This window comes from Pteronotus mesoamericanus, unplaced genomic scaffold, assembly GCF_021234165.1.
Source record: "Pteronotus mesoamericanus isolate MK-2021 breed Mesoamerican mustached bat unplaced genomic scaffold, CSHL_Meso_final contig_90, whole genome shotgun sequence".
Taxonomy (NCBI): Eukaryota; Metazoa; Chordata; class Mammalia; order Chiroptera; family Mormoopidae; genus Pteronotus; species Pteronotus mesoamericanus.
In genome coordinates, this window is record NW_026555277.1 from 35,463,147 (window position 1) to 35,481,773 (window position 18,627).

At 36.8% G+C, this 18,627-nt stretch overlaps 1 protein-coding gene across 1 annotated transcript in view; it reads right to left on the reverse strand.

The window, feature by feature from the left end:
• Positions 1–18,627, reverse strand: part of METTL15 (methyltransferase 15, mitochondrial 12S rRNA N4-cytidine) — a 163,686-nt gene that overhangs the window by 26,398 nt on the left and 118,661 nt on the right. Inside the window, exons 5-6 of the mRNA XM_054585972.1 lie at positions 12,749–12,940; positions 7,886–8,064 (exon numbers count right to left, since the gene is read on the reverse strand). Coding sequence (XP_054441947.1) covers positions 7,886–8,064; positions 12,749–12,940 — 371 coding nt within the window. The remainder of the gene's footprint in view (positions 1–7,885; positions 8,065–12,748; positions 12,941–18,627) is intronic.

The window sequence follows — 18,627 nt, forward strand, 5'->3', positions numbered from 1 at the left end:
CTCATAACTTTTTGTTCATGGCTCTATTATATACAGCACTTAGAGCGGAGTGAGAGTGTGTTGTCACACAACTGTCTCCCACACGACTATGTGAGATACTGGGAGATGAAGCTGTCAGCATTCTGCAGCAACAATTCACACTACATCTTAATAATCGTAAGACAGGGATCCAGAGATGTGTTGTAAATAAGTGCACAAGGTTAGAGTGAGATTACTAGCTTTCAATTTCACCTCCACTTGGCAGGAGACAAGTTACCTAGCCTCTTTATGCTTCAGTTTCCTCATCTGTAAAATAGAGATAAAAACAGTACCTGCCTCATGGGTTGTTGTGCTTAATACGTGAGTTAATACATGAAAATAATTTAGGGTAGTGCCTAGGATTCACTCAGTAAGTATTAGTTAACATTATTTATTATTACCTTACTATTACGATTATTAAATTAGGGTTGGGCCACAGTCATCTGGGGCTGAAGCACTCCCAAATTCCCACTTGGTACTTCAAACTGAGAATAGCCAGATTTTTTTTTTTTAGGAGGATAAAAGATTTTGCGGTTCTTTCTTTCTCTTTTTTTCACATTTAATTCTTTTCCGAGTTGGACTTCTTGTACAAAATGTCTCTTGGAAAGATTACTTATTAAAATAAGAAATAAGTTTACTTATGAAATGTCATTTGATAATTTAGTTGGCATGAAGTTACTATACTAACACACACTGTCTACAACACATTGAACCCAAGAGATTTAAAATGAAAGAAGAATAAGTGCATTATCACAGGCAGTGGCAATAACTATGACTCACTGACAAGCCATCTAAGTTTTACAATAGGTTTGACCATGCCATTTCCCTTCAGGGTGATAAACTCTCTGACATCTTCACTTATTTCTTAATCATGGCAATGTTAATAGAAAGAGTTCTTTATGGAGAAGATGGACAAGGTAACATGTACATTATTTAAACAATAAAGGGATGACAATCTAGTCTGATTAATTTCATAATGAAAAAGTTTATGTTCCAGTAAAATTTGATAGCAATGCCTATTGAATATTTTATTTTTTTATTTTCAAGGTTGCTCTCCAGATTAACAAAACTTTGCTGGAAAAAGACAGTGATTCCAGGGACAAGTTGAGGCATGAGCCTCCAATGCTATTGTAAAAAGATACACCTTACATGTACTTATGTAGAAAATGATTATTAGTCTCTGTTCTAAAAGGAAAGAACAACTTGGAATGAAGGTATTAGCTTATCACAGATCACCCTGTCTGGCTGTGGACAGGTGTTTCCAGGTAGAAAAATATATTCAGTTCTGACTAGTTGTACTTGTTTGGTATCTGGAAACCCCATGTGTGGATAGAGAGGAGAACAAAATGCTTGCAAATAAAATATATTTGCACTTTAAAATTCATAGATAACTTTCCTACATATACCATCCCATTTATTGGTCATAGCAAGAATTATCTATTCCTATTTTCCAAATAAGTAAATGAGGATCAAAGAAGGTAACTGACTTACTCAAGTTCATGGAGCAAATAATGGTAGAGCTAGAAACAGAATGTGAGGGTTTTTGATTCCGTGTCTTGGGGACTCTTACTTATTCCTCAAGCAACTTTAATTATCCTTAGTCCTCTCATGCTTAGGTCTCCTCCTCTTCAATGTGAAGGGCAGAATACAATTGATTCTCAGTAACATCTAGCAACCTGTACTCCCTCCACCCCTTTTCATTTTTCTTTGGCTGGGAAAGTACACATCTTTTTATTGATTTATTTGTCCAACAAGCATTCATTAGCTCTAGCCATGTGCCCAGTTCATGAGTCAGAATAAAGGTTACATAAAAGTTTCAGGGAATAATAAGTCTATACATTTAATCAACAAGAATCAAATATATCTAAGAAGCTTCCCCCATCTCCTTTTTCCCAAAAATTGATTTATAAGCCTCCTGTCATTTTTTTTTTGATCATCAGTGGATTGATTATTTTGTGAATTTGAATCTAAATCCCAATGATCTGAAAAATGGTTGGTGTATTTCTTTGATTTCCACATGAGGTTGGAAACTGCAAGTGAATTTCAATATTAGTTTAAGCAATATAATAATTACTAGGATTATGTTTGCTAAACAAAAATAACAATGATCATCATAAATATTATTCCCCTCCATTTCAAGATGAGAAAGATGAGGTTCTGTTCAAGTTTACATAGAAAGCAAGTTGTAAAACCAAGACTTAAACTAATATTTTTTAAACTAAATTTAATTTAATATTTAAAATTAAATGGTGATTTCTTTGATATATTGCCAGAATGGGAAGAGCAATGGAATATGGATTAGCTCTAATATAAAATATGGACAGCTTGTTGAGAAAAATAAATCAGGCTTCTTTACTCAAAGAGATGTCTAGAATCAATCCCATTTTTAAGATTCCAGAAATCAAATATACATTAATTCTGTAAAACCTAGACCCGAGCCATTTTTTCAAAATTAAGTACATAAATCTTCTTTTGCCTGAAGAGTTTTAGAGTTTTTATAGATATTGTTCCCCCTGTTAAAGATTTTTAATTAATAAAATTATTTTACCAGAGTGTTATTTTTCTCCACAGCATCCCTGAAGAATAAGGGAGGAACAGATAACACTTCACCTTAAACATGAATCAACTAAAGTACTGGGAGGGCAATGTGTTTTTCTAATTTACTTTAGTGTTAACATTAGACCATGTTGGTGTGGGAGTTATGGTTTATGAGACTGAACATCAATTTTTTACTAACATTGATATTATTTCACTCAACACAAACTTTATAAAAGCAGAACGTTCCCAATTTGTGTATAGTTTATTTACTTTATACATTAACCTTGAAAAAGTATTTACCAAATGCCTACCAAGGGAGGGAACTATGCTAAGCACTGTGGGCACAGTCATGAGTAAGAAAGTCTCAGCAGTGCCTCACGGAGCTTCTCATCCAAGGCAGTGCTGTCCAATAAAAATGATCCACATGTTAATGTCTATAGCAACATTAAAAAAGTACAAAGAGACAGGTATAGCTAAATTTAATACTCTATTTAAGTGAACATTGAAAATTTTACCATTTCAACATACTATGAATATGCAGATTTTTGAGTTATATTCAATTCTTTTCTCAAACTAAGTCTCAACATCTTGGGTGTATTTTACACAAATGAGATCTTTCCATTTGGAGCAGCCACATTTTAAGAGCTCCATAGTCACATGTGGCTAGTGACAACTGTATTGGACAGTATAAGTGTAGAGGAAAAGTTAAATAGGTAGCAAGCAATAAAAGCAGCTGAAGTTCTATGACAGGAGAATGGAGTGCTTATGGGAGCATGTTGAAGAGTATCTCAACCCATCTGTGTAGGGCTGGGAAAAATGTCCTGGAGGAAGCTACCTTTCAACCAAGCTTAAAAGGATGAGCCGGCATTAGAGCCAGGAAAGGGTAGGAGTAGGGCACTTTATATTAATATTACTATTTAAGGTCTGCAAGGAAGCGTGACTACGGTGAACTGGAAACACTACAGAACTCTAGTGTGACTGGAACAGAGATTCTTATGGGGACCAAGAGAGACAAAAATGAAAAGGCAGTTGTAGAAACCAGTTCATGATGAACTTTGTAAACCATGTAAAGAAATTTGGACTTTATTCTAAGGAATCCATCCCTTCTAAAGTCTTTAGGCCTGTATTTGTGGAACTAGCAATTCCAGGCTAAGATGTGCTCCTCTTCACTGAAATATAACGGGGAGCAAGAGAAATGGAAGTGAAAGGCTAAGTAAGGGCAGATGACCATTTATCAGAGGTAATGAAGAGTCTAGTTCTGGATTAAATGAGTCACTCAGGCCTTTTTCAACTCAGATTTCATGAATCTAACTCTTTAGCTATTAACAATACTGGAATAGTTGATAACAATTAATGACTGTATTACAATAGAAATTATGGTTAAGAAAATATAATTTGTTATTTATGAATTATTTTTGCAGGGAACACTCTATGTAACGCTATATATGTGTTAGATATTTTCATTAAAGTTTCTGGCTAGGAGTTCTGAAGAGTGTGTATAAAGTTTAGAGAAGTCATACTGGTTGTTTTGGAATCAATTTATAAATTGTTGACTTGGCAACCTACAAAGTACTTCATGATAGTTTTAAGTGTTCTGTTCCAACCTGGGCCCTCAAAACTACCATCTGGAGTTCCCATGACATGGAACTGTAGTTATTCATACTAGCATAAGGCACCAGGTTTCAGGTTTTACAAAGTACAGCTTAATCACTTGAATTATGATATAATTCCAACAAGTATATTGTGATTACAAGCGTGGTGGTCTTCCTTGTCTTAATGGATCATTAGCTTTTTGAAAACAAAGGAAGCGATTTCTATTTCCATCAATATGCAGGTTTTCTGTGTCAGGAACTGTGGCATATTTCCCAGAGTGCTTGATAACCCAGAGTGCTTGAAAATATTTAGTATGAGAAAAGTCATTCAAATATAGTCACTGCATATTATAGCCTACTAAAATAAATGTTTATTAAATAATTGCTTAGGAACTGTACTGGGTTGAATAGTGTCCTCTAAAGTTCACATCCATTAGAAAACTGTGAACATTGTCTTTATTTAAAAATAGGGTCTTTGCAGATATAATCAAGTTAAATTGAGGACATATTGGATTATGGTGGGCCCTAAATCTAATATGAATGCTCTTCTTAGAGTTAAGAGGGAAATTTGAACACAGTGACAGATGAAAGAGGAGAGCATCATATGACGATGGAGGCAGAGATTTAGTGGTGCATCTACAAGCCACAAAACATCAAGAACTGTTGCCATCCACCGACACTAGGAATAGTCAAGAAAGCATTCTTTCCTAGAGCCTTGCTGACACGTTGATTTTGGATGTTTAGCCTTCTTAAGTCTGAGAATACCTTTCTGTTTTAAGCCATCACATGTGCTACTTAGCTATGGCAGAACCAAGAAACTAATATAAGAACCTTTCTGGACTCTCCATTGTTTCTCATACTTCCTTTGTGAAGTACTCTCTTAAGAGACTTCTATTTAATGGACTTGACAGATTAATCCCTTTCTCTGTTAAACAAAATACCTTGGGATAGTATTCTAGACTCTAGATTCCATACAGTTCTATTCCCACCAAAAGAACTACACTTACACTTACACTTACACTGGGATGTAAGAACTACACTTACATCCCAGGCCACTTACTATTGCTTTACATGATTTAATCAAATATTATATAACTGGTGAAATATGAATGCAAAAGGAAATAGAGCTGCTGTTTCCATGAAAACTAGGTTGGAGGCTTTGGAAACTCTTGACAAAGGTGAATCATGTGAAAAAAAAGCAATCAAATTAGACATTGGTGCGGTAACTATAAAAGATTGAAAAATAATGAAAATCTAGAACATGTGCTAATTCAGATTGCTTTGCAAATACATTGAAATTCTTACTTCATTTTAGAAAAAATAAAATCAGATCTTGTAAAAGATATACCATAGGCATGGTTTACGTAAGAAGGCATTTTGTGGAACTATTCTATAATTCTGCATGTGTATCAACTTTTTCTATTGGCAACACAACCATAACTTCAGACTATAATAAATAAGAAGGTTCCCACTTTAAATACAGGTTTATTACACCAGGTTGTTATTCAGTCACTTGTTAGTCTATAAGCTTCATGAACACAGAAGCTCTACCTGATTCACTCCCCATTCTATCCTTGGTACTCAATATAGTGCCCAGTATATAGCAGCCTCTTCCAAATTATTTTTTTAAATAAATGACCACAAAATGTACTTTCATTGTTTCTATTTTTACCTTTTTCAAAGAATTATATCATGATCAATAAAGTTTTATTATGGGATGATATAAGCCATAAAAATGGACTCAATATAGAGAACTTGATTTTTTAGTGGCATTTATATACACATATATGAATATTATCACTTTTACTGTATCATTTGTCATAGCCCAATATGCATTTCATATCATATCTTCCTGAAAATACTTGTTCCTATTCCACATATTCATGTAATTTCTATCTAGTGCCACAGTATTATTTCCCCAAGTTTGCAGATTAGGAAGCTGAGATAGAAAAGCTACTTTCTTAAAGGCAGGTTCCCAATTATGTCTCAAATTCATGAGCTTCCAAGTTATAGATTAGTACTGACATTGTCATTAATTAGGCTGAACCCTTGAAGAAACTGTTGATACTTTCTGAGCCTCAGTTTCTTCAGTTATCAGATGAGGATTTTTTTTTAAACATTTTATTGATTTATTTATTTTAGAGAGGTGGAGGGAGAAAGAGGAGGAGAGATACCTTAGTGTGTGGTTGCCTCTCACGTACCCCCTACTGGGGACCTGGCCTGCAACCCAGGCATGTGCCCTAGACTGGGAATCAAACCAGCGACCCTTTGATTCGCAGGCGGGCACTCAGTCCTCTGAGCCACATCAGCTAGGGCTCACATGAGGATTTTTGACTGGATGATCTTTAGAACACCCTCTAGTCCCAAGTCCTCATTTTCAGCACCAAAAAATTCTGGATTTTCTTGTGAATAAAAAAAGTAACTTCTCACTGCTCTTCTTTCCAATATGGGAGACAGTGAACAACACACAGAGCTAGTTAAAGAGTGACAGAAAGGGTAAGGTCCAGATGTGTTAGTGAGTATGGAGTGGGGAAGAAAGGAGAAATAAAAAAAGAGGGTGAATTTAACATTAGTTTGCCAGTATGAATTCTTTAAAAAAATACAGTGAAATATTTTATGTTCACATAACCCAGGAGAATTTTGCAATTACTTGCTTGCAGTTGCTCAATATCAAGTTGCAAGGGGCTTGATGTACACAGCTTAAAAAATTGAAGACTTAGTCAAGTTTTCATATTTTATTAGCGTAAGTAGAATATAATTTTATGAAGTTGTCATAAAACAATTGCTATATGATCTTTTAATCTTGTTCTGAATACATTAATAATTAAGTTTTACCCCTTAAACTACAGATAATATTAAGATAGAGGCAACCAATATTAGGTTCTTTCTATATGCCTTTTCCTCTGTCTTTACTTAACTAAACAGGAATCATTGAAAACAAACCTTAATAGATTTGATAACTAAAAATGATGTAGGGTTTCAGAAGGTCCAATAAGACAAAGAATTTACCGCTGGAATTCTGTTAAGTAACTACAGGAGTTATATTTTTGCCTCAGAAAACTTTCATCATGGAACACAGCTGTGAAACAACTTTTGCTTCAAACAGAAAGGTTATAATAAAGCTCATCCTAGCTAGACTTAGGTTCAAGAGGTTTATGGTGGCAAACCACAGAAAAGATGAAATGTTTCAATAAGCCCCTCAGGCTGATCTAGTTAGCATTCACAAAGTGGAATAACCTATATATCACATACCCTTTGTTAGACAGTTGTTTGGAATAAATGTATGAGTCACTGGATTTTATTTTAGTAGTTGGGCAATGCAATCCTCTTTTTGCCCAAAATATTAAAATGAAGAAATGTGAAACTGAAAGTTAACGTCAGATCTTACACAGGATGCTTTTCAAGCACTGTGATGAATGAAGAAATTCTTCTGCTGTTGTCATTTCACATTTTACCTTGGGAGGCACAAATGATAAATTACCTCATGTAAAAAAATGTATATATATTATTAAACTAATCAGCAAACTACAGTATATTTTTAAAAATTGTGTGTCGGGGGAAGAGGTGTTAGAAGGGGGAAGCTTCCAAAACCAAAAGAAAGTGGTATAAGAGAAGGACAGGCAAGATTCTATGCTGCACAATTTCAAGAACAAATGAATCCCTCTGGGAGTTTGGGGGATTAATATATACATGTATATTTTTTTCTCTTAGACACTGCTCAGAATTAATGAGGGTACCTGCAACGATGCTGGCAAGCTGCTGGGTTCTGGTGATGGGGTAGATGCTGCGTGCCTGAACGATTGCTGAAGCGATTTTCTTGGCATGCTTCTCTTCCCCGTATGTTCTCAGGATGGATGCAAGTGCCTGTTGATCTAAAGCGTTCACAACATCAGCTGCAGTGGGCATGTCAGGGTACCTACGCACAAGAAGAACCAATTAGTTCATTGACGTCAGTTTTCATTGACAAGAGGTGAAATTTCGGAGTAATGAGACATAAAGTCAGGCATACACACATTGTCTAAGAGAGCTTCTGAGGTTTTAAAAGTCAGAGACAGAAATCTTAAAGGAAAGAAATAGGTTTTCCATTTTAAATACCCATCGTGCTGGCAACTGGGGACTGTGTGTGAGACATTCATCAAGGTCCAGGGCAGAAGGAACTTAAAACACAGGGTCTGGTACAAAGAATGCCCGTTTTTTATTACAAAATGATAATCATGTAATTGTGTAACATAACAATATCGCAATCAAGCACACCATATGATATTTTAGGTGAAATGTTCAAATTAAAACTATAAATTATTACACCCACATTATTACCCTACCAACCACACTCAAGTAGGCCTTACTTCTGCTGGACCCTGTATTTTACTAACTTTTAGTTGACAAAGAAGTTATTGCTCATGCAGATTTCCCCTAAACTAAAATAATGAAATGTTTGGATTTAGTTTGTTCAAAATTCAAATTGATGCTTGAACTTTTTTTCAGTATAGAAGATACAAGGCTTACTGACTGATATTTCAACAAGCCTACATCTCAGGATCTGAGACCGTCCAGTAACCAACTACTTATATTGGAGCAGAAATTAAACTGAGAAAATCTTCACGCAAGTTCCACCTTGTCCTAGACAATATATCCCAAGACCCCTAGCAGAAACTTGACACCGCAGATGGCACAGAGCCCTATATATACTGTATGCACCCACATGCAGTCTTTAGCTTCTCTTTGGCATGTCTGCATTACCAGCATCACTACTCTTGCACTTTGGGGCCACTATGAAGTAAAATAAAGGCTACTTGAACACAAGCACTGAGATAGCACTACAGTTGACCTGATAACCCAGAAGGCTACTAAGTGACGAAGGAGTGGTTAGCATATATCACAGAGACACGCTGGACAGAAGGATGATTCACATCCCAGGCAAGACAGAGTAGGACACCGCGAGGTTTCATTTTGCTACTCAGAAGGGCACATAATTTAAAGCTTACGGATTGTTTATTACTGGAATTTTCCATTTAGTAGTTTCAGGCCATGGCTGACACCAGGTAACTGAAACTGCAGAAAGTGAAACCAGGTGTGAGGGGGGACTATTGTACAAGAAGATACTGCTCGTCAGTTTCCCTCACAAAAATAGAGTGCTCTTAATGATAATAACGTGTATTAATTCAAATGTTTAACAATACTGGCTTCTACCTCCATGACAAAGACACTGTGGGGCAATACTTACTAATCAACAAACAATACTAAAAAAGTCTAGATAGTAATTTCACGCAAAGAAGACAAAGAAACAGCAAGCTCTGCCCAAAGAAAGTAAATCATAGTAGCGGGAAATAGCATTCACTCTGTCAGACCATGCCAGTTTATCTTACTTTAAGAGAAACTGGTCAAGGAATTCTAAGTAATGGGTTAACTGAGATCTTACTTACTAGAGAGATAGCTTTGCTAATAGTACAGTTACTAGTCTTGTAGTTAACATGTTGGATTGATTGCTGGCACCACACTGGGAGGACTTTAGGTAACTAGAATATGGTAGCTTGAAGGCGTGAGGCTCAGATCAGAGTGAGGTTGTCAAGGAACACCCAAACCCCTTCCTTAAATACACTACGCTGCACCCTCTTAGCATGCCCAGGTCCCACAGGAGAAAATTTCGCTGTTGTCCTTGACCTGTCCCCTCCATCTCCATCTCTCTCTCTCTTACACTCTTTCTCAGAACTTGATTTCCAGATCATGTGATTCTGGTGTTTGGTTTTTTTTTCGGGCTCCATGGTATCCCCAGATCAATGAACATCCTATGAGGTCACCTGGCATCTATTTCAATAAAGCTTGCTCCTTCAATAGCAGCTTTAAGGATAGATTTGGTCTTTAGAGTCAGATTGAACCAGGTTTAGAATCCTGGCTTTGCTCCTCATATTAGGTAAGCTTTTTAATATAGTGGAACCTCAATTTCTAACCTGTAAATGAAAATAACAATGCTTACCTCACAGAAATGCTGGGAGAATTAAGGGTACGTATAATTATAAAACAAATAGTAATGCCTGGCCCATAAATAAGCTCAATGCATGTCAGTGTCCCTTAGATTTTTCCCGTTCCTACATTTGTCAATCATTACTTTTGGCCTAATCAACAAAATCCCTGATGGATCTTACCTAGTTGTGAATTCAACTGCTCAAAATCACTGAGCATTAGAATGAACCTTGTGAACAATGGTAAATTCAGACTCCATAGGATAGAGTTCAGCTCTAATAGGACAATTCTAAAATGAGTATGGATGTACTTAAACATTTTTTATAATACCTTTCTACTTTCAAGTAAGAAAATTAAAAGATCATTTTGCTCAAATATAGTTCAGGGGATAATAAGCATAATTCCATTTTACTCTAATGTTCACACTGAACAACAGCATAGAGGTTTCCATAGTGCTACAAGGCAAAAGGGGCAACACTCTGGAAGGCCAACAGGCTACCAGGAGGCTTCAGAACAGGCATCATATATATGAAGAAGTCAAGACACAAAATCTGCCCACCCCCATCCCAGGTTAAGATATTTGTCAGTCCACCAGAGATCATGGACTTACAATGACTACACTCTTGAGAGCGAGAAAATATTAACCTAAGAGGCAATTTGTTTATTACCTTCTAGGGAAGAATACAACTGACACAGGGCTATATCTGCAAGTCCTTAGTCTTTAAAGCTTTAAACTTCTTTCTACTACATGAGAACCTTACTATGATCTTAGTGCTGCTGTTGAAGTTGGGAGGGCACAAATTAGGATATGCTGTACAATTCTAGTGTTAAATGGCAACAGGTCAAGAAAGCAAACCTCTGGAATCCTACTCAGCACAGGGATATTTCAGCCTCCATCATCTGACTGGCCATATTTTTCGGCTTGGACTCCCTCTCCCCATAATACCACTTGGATTAGCATTGCCCGTATTTACATCTCTGCCTCTCCATTTTCTATAAATTAGTGTGAACCAACTCCCCCTTTCTGCATGCCACATGTTTTCTCCATATCTGTTAATCTCTTTGGTTAAGTTACAGTCCATGCCATCTCACCGGAAGCCAACCTGCTTTTTAAGATATATTCTTTCAATTCTGATGCCATCCATGATGTGTTGAAGAGATGAAAGGCCAGTCTCATTTTCAAGTTCTTAGAGGAGAACTTCAGGAACCCTGACTCTCAAACTAAAATTTGCTGATAAATATTTACATTAACAATTTGGGAGATTTAATAATGTTAACTAGAAGCTTCCTTCATTGTATTTCAGAAGGCACCCTCCTTAGCAAGACATGGGAAAAGCAGAAATTTGCTTGACATTTTATTGCCTCTGCACAACCTCAATCTCCAAACATGAGAAGATATTTGACCTTTACTATTAGTCACTGGTTTTTAAAAGATTTTTATTATTTTCTTTTATGATCAGACTCTTCATTCTATGAATGCCAACTTGTGCAAAAGAAGGTAAAAGCCTCAGAACAAAAAGATTCCGACAAGCGTGGTTTACAATCTCAGGTAACAGGTCCTACCAAGGCATGGGGGGAAAACCATATGTGAATAATTACCATAGGATAAAGCAGTTCGTGGGAAAGAAGTCAAAGTCAACTCAATATTAATTTGTTGACTTAAAGTTAAATTTCTTATATATAGATCCTTCTAATTGGAAGAAATTTTGGAAAACATATTTATTTCAGTAGAAATATTTATGCAGGTCCAGAACTGCATATTAGAAACAGTAACTGAATATTTTGCTTACTTAGATGTGTAAGAGGATAAGCTTCACAAAGGTAGGGGACATGATGCATGACTTGGTGGCAGTGCGGGTAGGGACATGAGATGAGGTAGAAAGGCATAGCTGAGCTTTGATGGTACAGGCTGGTTAGGCCCTGGGCCAGTGTTGGGCATATAGACAAGAGAGAATCTAAGCTTTCAAAAGCAATTTAGATTAGAAAGAAATCATCCTATACTTTCCTAGAATGTGATCTTCTTTGCATTTTTTAATATACATGCACCTATTTGACTAATAAAAAACAAATGCTAGTACTCCCAGGGTGGTGAGGAATAAAGAGGAGATGTAAACTGTCCTATGTACAATATTGTATTTGATATAGCACCATAAACTGTAGTTTCTCTGAAGAAGGTGGAAAAAGTGACTATATAAGACACATGTCGAAACACAAAATTGTTGACTTCTGGGATTTGACTTTCACGCAGTATTCAAAACCATATGCATTAGATAAAGTTCCTTCTTACTTCTTACAACATAGTTGGGCCTGCATAAAAATGGAACCATTGTTTCACTACTGTATTTATCAACATCATTAGTAGTCTAACAGCTCACATTGTATCCGTAAAAAAGATAATCAGTATGAAAGTTATCATCCTCACTATTTTGTGAAAAGACAGCAATGTTTTTTCTTTCAGAATCCCAAATCTAGAGAAACACTAAAAGCCATATGAGTAGCAAACAAAACTGATTATATATGGATAGTGTTAAGTGTGGGCGTATAATGGGAATTCTGCTGTCTTAAAAGGAAATTAAATTCAGAGTGCTTGTGAGAAATTGATTTCTTGTTGTGAGGAAAAATTCTTTATAGATACTCACCTGCCACCATCCATTCTCATGTCCAGAGGGCCATCCTTACGAAGGGAAAAACCTCTTTCAGGAGCATCAAGTTGCATTGAGGAACATCCAAGATCCAGAAGAACTCCATCCAAAGTCCCTGGCTGCACTCCGGCTTCCGTCAACAAGGCTTCTGCCTGGCTGAACTGGCCTAGCATAGCTCGGACCTGTTTCCTGTGAATAAGCCCAGGAGATGAAGAAAACAATGCAGTTATAATAAAGTCTTTCTTAAGGTCTATGATCACTGGAAGGAGCACATCCTATTTATACATTGTTTAACCGATACAGATTTACTAAGTGCCAAACCCATGCTTAGTACTATATAAAGGCACACGGACATGGAAACTACACCTTTGGTTTTAATACCAGAGGTCATTTATTATAATTTTACTCTTGCTAATGAGCCCCATTTATTTTATACCTTTCTGAAGACACAGAGTAAGGTGATGAATTAAAAAATTTTTACAAATGACTTTGTCAGATTAGGCATTTCACTTTTTCTTTAAAAATTATTAAATCTATGTATCAGGAAAAGGAGCATACACAAATCTATAAAAAGGATAAATATGAAGATAACAAATACTGACATGAATGTAGAGAAAAAGGAACCCTTGTGCACTGTTGGTGGGAATGTAAATGAATAATAGCCACTAGAGAGAAAAGTATAAAGTTTCCTTAAAAATATTAAAAACAGAACTACCATGTGATCCAGCGATTCCACTTCTGAGAATATACCCAACGAAAAGGTGATTGTGAAGAGATACCTGCACCCCCATGTTCCTAATAGCATCATGCGTATTTACAGTAGCCATGGCATGGACATAACTTAAGTGTGCAACAGTGAATGAATAAGTTGTGAGATATCATTCGTCCATAAAAAATACGAAAATCCTGCTATTTTCCACAACATAGGTGCAATAATGAGTAAAATAATTCAGAAAGAGAAAGACAAATTCTGTATGATCACACTTATATGTGGAATCTTTTTAAAAAAAAGTGAGAGAAAGAAATCCAAATTCATAAAGAATCAGATTCATGGTTACCAGAAGTGAGAGATAGGAAAATGGGAATTGGATGGTGGTGGTCAAAAGATGCAAACTTCCAGATGTATAGGTATTGGGGATGCAATGTACAACTTGATAACTAGTTAACATTGACGGATGGTATATATGAAAATTGTTAAGAAAGTAACTCCTAAGAGTTCTCATCACAAGGAAATGAATTCTTTCATCTTTTTCTTTTTTGTATCTATATGAGACGACAAATGTTAACTAAACATTTTTGGTAATAAGTTCACAATATATGTGAGCCAAATCATTACGCTGTACACCTTAACCTTCTACACTGCTATACTTATATGTTAATTAATATCCCAATAAAAGTTGAAAAAATAAATTTAATGAGTAAGCCAATTTAAATACAATAAGTAATAAAACAGAAATCACCAAAAAAAGATATATCAAACATCTTCAAGCCAAACATTTTAGCTTTCTCCATATTTCCCCATAATTTACGCTAGGGGCGCTGTGAAGCTGCACACTTGAAGAACCACACTGCCTGAAGTAAAGGCCTTCTTGCGAGGCAATGTTTTAGCTCTCAGCAGGGATTGTGCAGTGAATGGAGCATTCCAAATCAACAGACGGACAAGAAGTTCAGCTCCCGTTGCAGCTACTTTACCTCTCCTTCCTATACAAAGTGCAACGAGGCCTTCAGGGTTCTTCAGAAGCCAAAAGACAACTGGCATGCATTTTGGAAGGGGAATGAGAAGAGAAAAACGGCAACATTCCCAAGACCTCATTCCCTCCTTCTACGGGTGGGTTTGGTGAGTGTGGGTTTTGACAGTGTTAAGGCCTTCATATTTATAATTATTTACTTACATATTATATTAAGGAGAAATTCACAGATAATTGGTATTTTTTTCTCAAATTCTGGTGAAGACAGTCATTTTCAGATTCACTCACCAAATATTCATTGGGTATCTGCTATATGTCTAGCATTATGCTATTCAGAGGTATATACAAATTAATAAAAATGATTGATGAAGCATGGTTTTCTGAGCTTTGAGAAGAGAAGAAATATATAAGAGTTTGCATAATAACCTGGTAGGTGCTAACAGTGGACAGATAGACAAATTGCTATGTACATACAGGCGTACTCATTTTATTGCACCTCATTTTAGTGTGCTTTGCAGAAACTGTGGTTCTCATACAAACTGAAGGTTTCTGGCAACCTTGTGTCTAGCAAGGTTATAGGTGCCATTTTTCCAGAAGCATATGCTGACTTCGTGTCTCTGTCTCACATTTTGATAATCCTTGCAATATTTCACATTCTTTCATTATTATTATTATATGTGTTACAGTAATCTGTGATCAGTGATGTTTGATGTTACTATTGTAATTGTTTCAGGGTGCCACAATCCACACCAATATAAGATGGTGGACTTTATTGTAAATGTTGTGTGTGTTCTGACTACTCCATTAACCAGCCATTCTCCCATTTGCACCCTCTCCTTGGGTCTCTCTATTCCCTGAGACACAACAATATTGAAATTAGGCCAACTAACAACCTTATAATGGTCTCTGAGTGTTCAAGTGAAAGAAAGAGTCGTACATCTTTCACATTAAAGCAAAAGCTAGAAATGATTGTTTAGTGAGGAAGGCACGTCAATAGCTGAGACAGTCTGAAAGTCAGGCCTCTTGCACCAAAGACCCAAGTTGTGAATGCAAAGGAAAAGTTCTTGAAAAAACTAAAAGTGTTAACTCCAGTGAACACAAATGATAAGAAAGTAAAAGCCTTATTGCTAATACAGAGAAAGTTTTAGTGATCTGGATAGATCAAACCAGCCACAACATTTCCTTAAGATGAAACCTAATCCAGAGCCAAGGCCCTAGCTCAATTAAATCTATGAACACTGAGAGAGGTGAGGAAGCTGTGGAAGAAAAGTTTGAAGCTAAGACAGGTTGGTTAATGAGGTTTAAGAAAATGCACCCTCTTCATAACACAAAAGTGTAAAGTGAAGCAGCAAGTGCTGCTGTAGAAACTATAACAAGCTACCCAGAGATCAAGGTAAGGTAATTTATAAAGGTGGCTATACTGAACGACAGATTCTCAGACAAGATTGGGTGCATTCAGGGTGGTATGGCCCTAGACTGAACAATGGATTTTCAATGTAGGATGAACGTCCTTCTGTTGGAAGAAGATGGCACCTTGGACTTCAACAGCTAGAGAGGAGAAGTCAATGCCTGGCTGCAAAGCTTCAAAGAACAGGCTGATTCTCTCACTAGGGGCTAATGCAGCTGGTGACTTTGAGATGAAGCCACTCCAAAAATCACAAGGTCCTCAAAAATTATGCTTAATCTACTCTACCTGTGCTCTAGAAATGAAACAACAAAGCCTGGATGACAGCACATCTCTTTACAACATGGTTCACTGAGTATTTTAAACTTACCATTGAGAGAAACTCCTCAGAAAAAAAGATTCCTCTCAGAATATTAGTGCTCCTTGACAATGCACCTGGTCACCAAAGAGCTCTGATGGAAATGTACAGGGAAATTAATGTTGTTTCATGCCTGCTAACACAACATCCGTTCTGCCGTCTATAGATCATGGAATAATTCTGCATTTCCAGTTTTAGTAAGAAACACATTTTGTAAAGCTGTAGCTGCCACAGATGATGATTCTTCTGAAGGATATGGGCAAAATAAATTGTACACCTTTTGGAAAAAATTCATCATTCTAGATGCCAGTAAGAACATTTGTAAGTCATGGGAAGAGGTCAAAATGTCAACATTAGCAGGAGCTTGGAGGAAGCTGCTTTCAACTCTCATGGATGACTTTGAGGGGTTTAAGACTTCAGTGGAGAAAGTAACTACAGATAAGGGGGAAACAGCTAGAAAACTAGCATTAGAAATGAAACCTGAAGATGTGAATTTATGCAATCTCATCATAAAACTTTAACAGATGAGGAGTTACTTCTTTTACAAGGGCAAACAAAGTGGTTTCTTGAGACGAAATCTACTCCTGGTGAAGATACTGTAAACACTGTTGAAATGACAACACAGATTTAGAATATTCCATAAATTTAATTGATAAGGCAGCAGCAGGGTTTAGGAGGATTGACTCCTATTTTGAAAGGAGCTCTATTGTAGGTAAATGCTACCAACAGCATTGCGTGCTACAAAGAAATTGTGAAAGGAAGTCTATTAATGCATCAAACTCCATTGTAGTTTTATTTTAAGAAGTTGCCACAGCCACCCAAACTTCAGCAACCACCACCCAGCTCAGATCTGTCAGCAGCCATCATTAACAAGGCAAGGTGCTCTACAAGTAAAAAGACCATGACTCACTGGTTAACATTTTTTAGCAGAAAAATATTTTTGAATTATGGTATGTAGATTTTTTTAGACATAAGCCTGTTTTGCACGATAGACTACAGTATAAACATAACATATATAATTGGGGAACAAAAAATTCATGTGACTCCTTGAGATATTTGATTTATTGTAGTGTACTAGAAGTGAACCTGCAATATTTCCAAGATATGCCTGTATTAGGAAGACACAGAATGAATGCTAATACTAGCACTAGAAACAGAAATAATAGAACTTTTGGTATTGGGAGGGCAACTCACAAACCATTTATTCCATTTAACTGCTGTTGAATCTTTTCCCTCTCCACCATCAGTGCTGGAGAGGGGGTGGGGTGGGGACAATCCTTGCTTTAATCACCTCCCATTTACCTCATCCATGAGGGAGAGATTCCCATTCCAGGATTATGGAAATGGCCAAATACACAGCACCTGATACTGCGCAGATCAGATTGACAGGAGTGTATTTATCTCGTATACTCACAGCCCAGGGTAGGAAGATACCACGTGCTCTGCATGGTTAAATGGGGGTTATACTCAGGAACAGAGTGGACAACCAGAGTCTGCAGGAAGGAGGTTTTGTAAGAGGGTGGGGTCCCCTTGGTTCTCATGAGAGAATCTGATTGGCTTGATTGAATGATTTAATGGCTGGCAGGGTAATGGAACCTGCTACTCAGGGATAAGCAGATATTGTGCCTGATCCCTTTGATGAGAAGGGTCATGGGGCTAAGGAACCTTGTCTGTGGGAGCAGAGTGGGGAAGAGACGTTGTGGTTAGGCCATTCAAGGCTCTCTTGGTTTTCCCCAGATCAAGAACACATAATGTCAGGCTTTAGTTTTATGCTTTATACTATTATAATATAGCTCATGTATGAATGCCCAGTAATAAGAATTTACTGTGTGTGTGTGTGTGTGTGTGTGTTAAGCCAGGTCTGCCTTGGCCAGGTGGCTCAGTTGGTTGGAGTGTAGTCTTATACACCAAGAGTCTGAACTTGATCCCGTCAGGACACATGCGTAGGTTGAGGATTCAATCCCCAGGGTGCATATGGGATAGATGTTTCTCTCACATTGATGTTTCTCTCTCTTTCAGTTAAGTTGATAGTTGTTTCCTCACTATTTCTATATCTTTTGTCTCTGGTATCAATGCACATAAAACAACTGAAAACCTAGAACACATGGCAGCCTTTCACATACCTACTGTTAGCTATTGTAAGGGATATTTATTGGCTACCTCTTAGTTGCCAATCTTTTTGTCCCAGTGGAACCTCAAAACTTCATGTATTTTGGGAGAGACTGATCATATCTACGGTGGTTTGTGTCAACTTGGATAGGCTATAGTACCTAATCATTTAATCAAACACTCCTCTAAGTGTTGCTGTCAGGTATTTTGTAGATGTGGTTAACATTACAATTAGTTCACTTTAACAAAAAGATACTGTCTTTGGTAATGTGGATGTGCCTCATCCAATTAGCTGAAAGGCCTTAAGAGCAAAAAC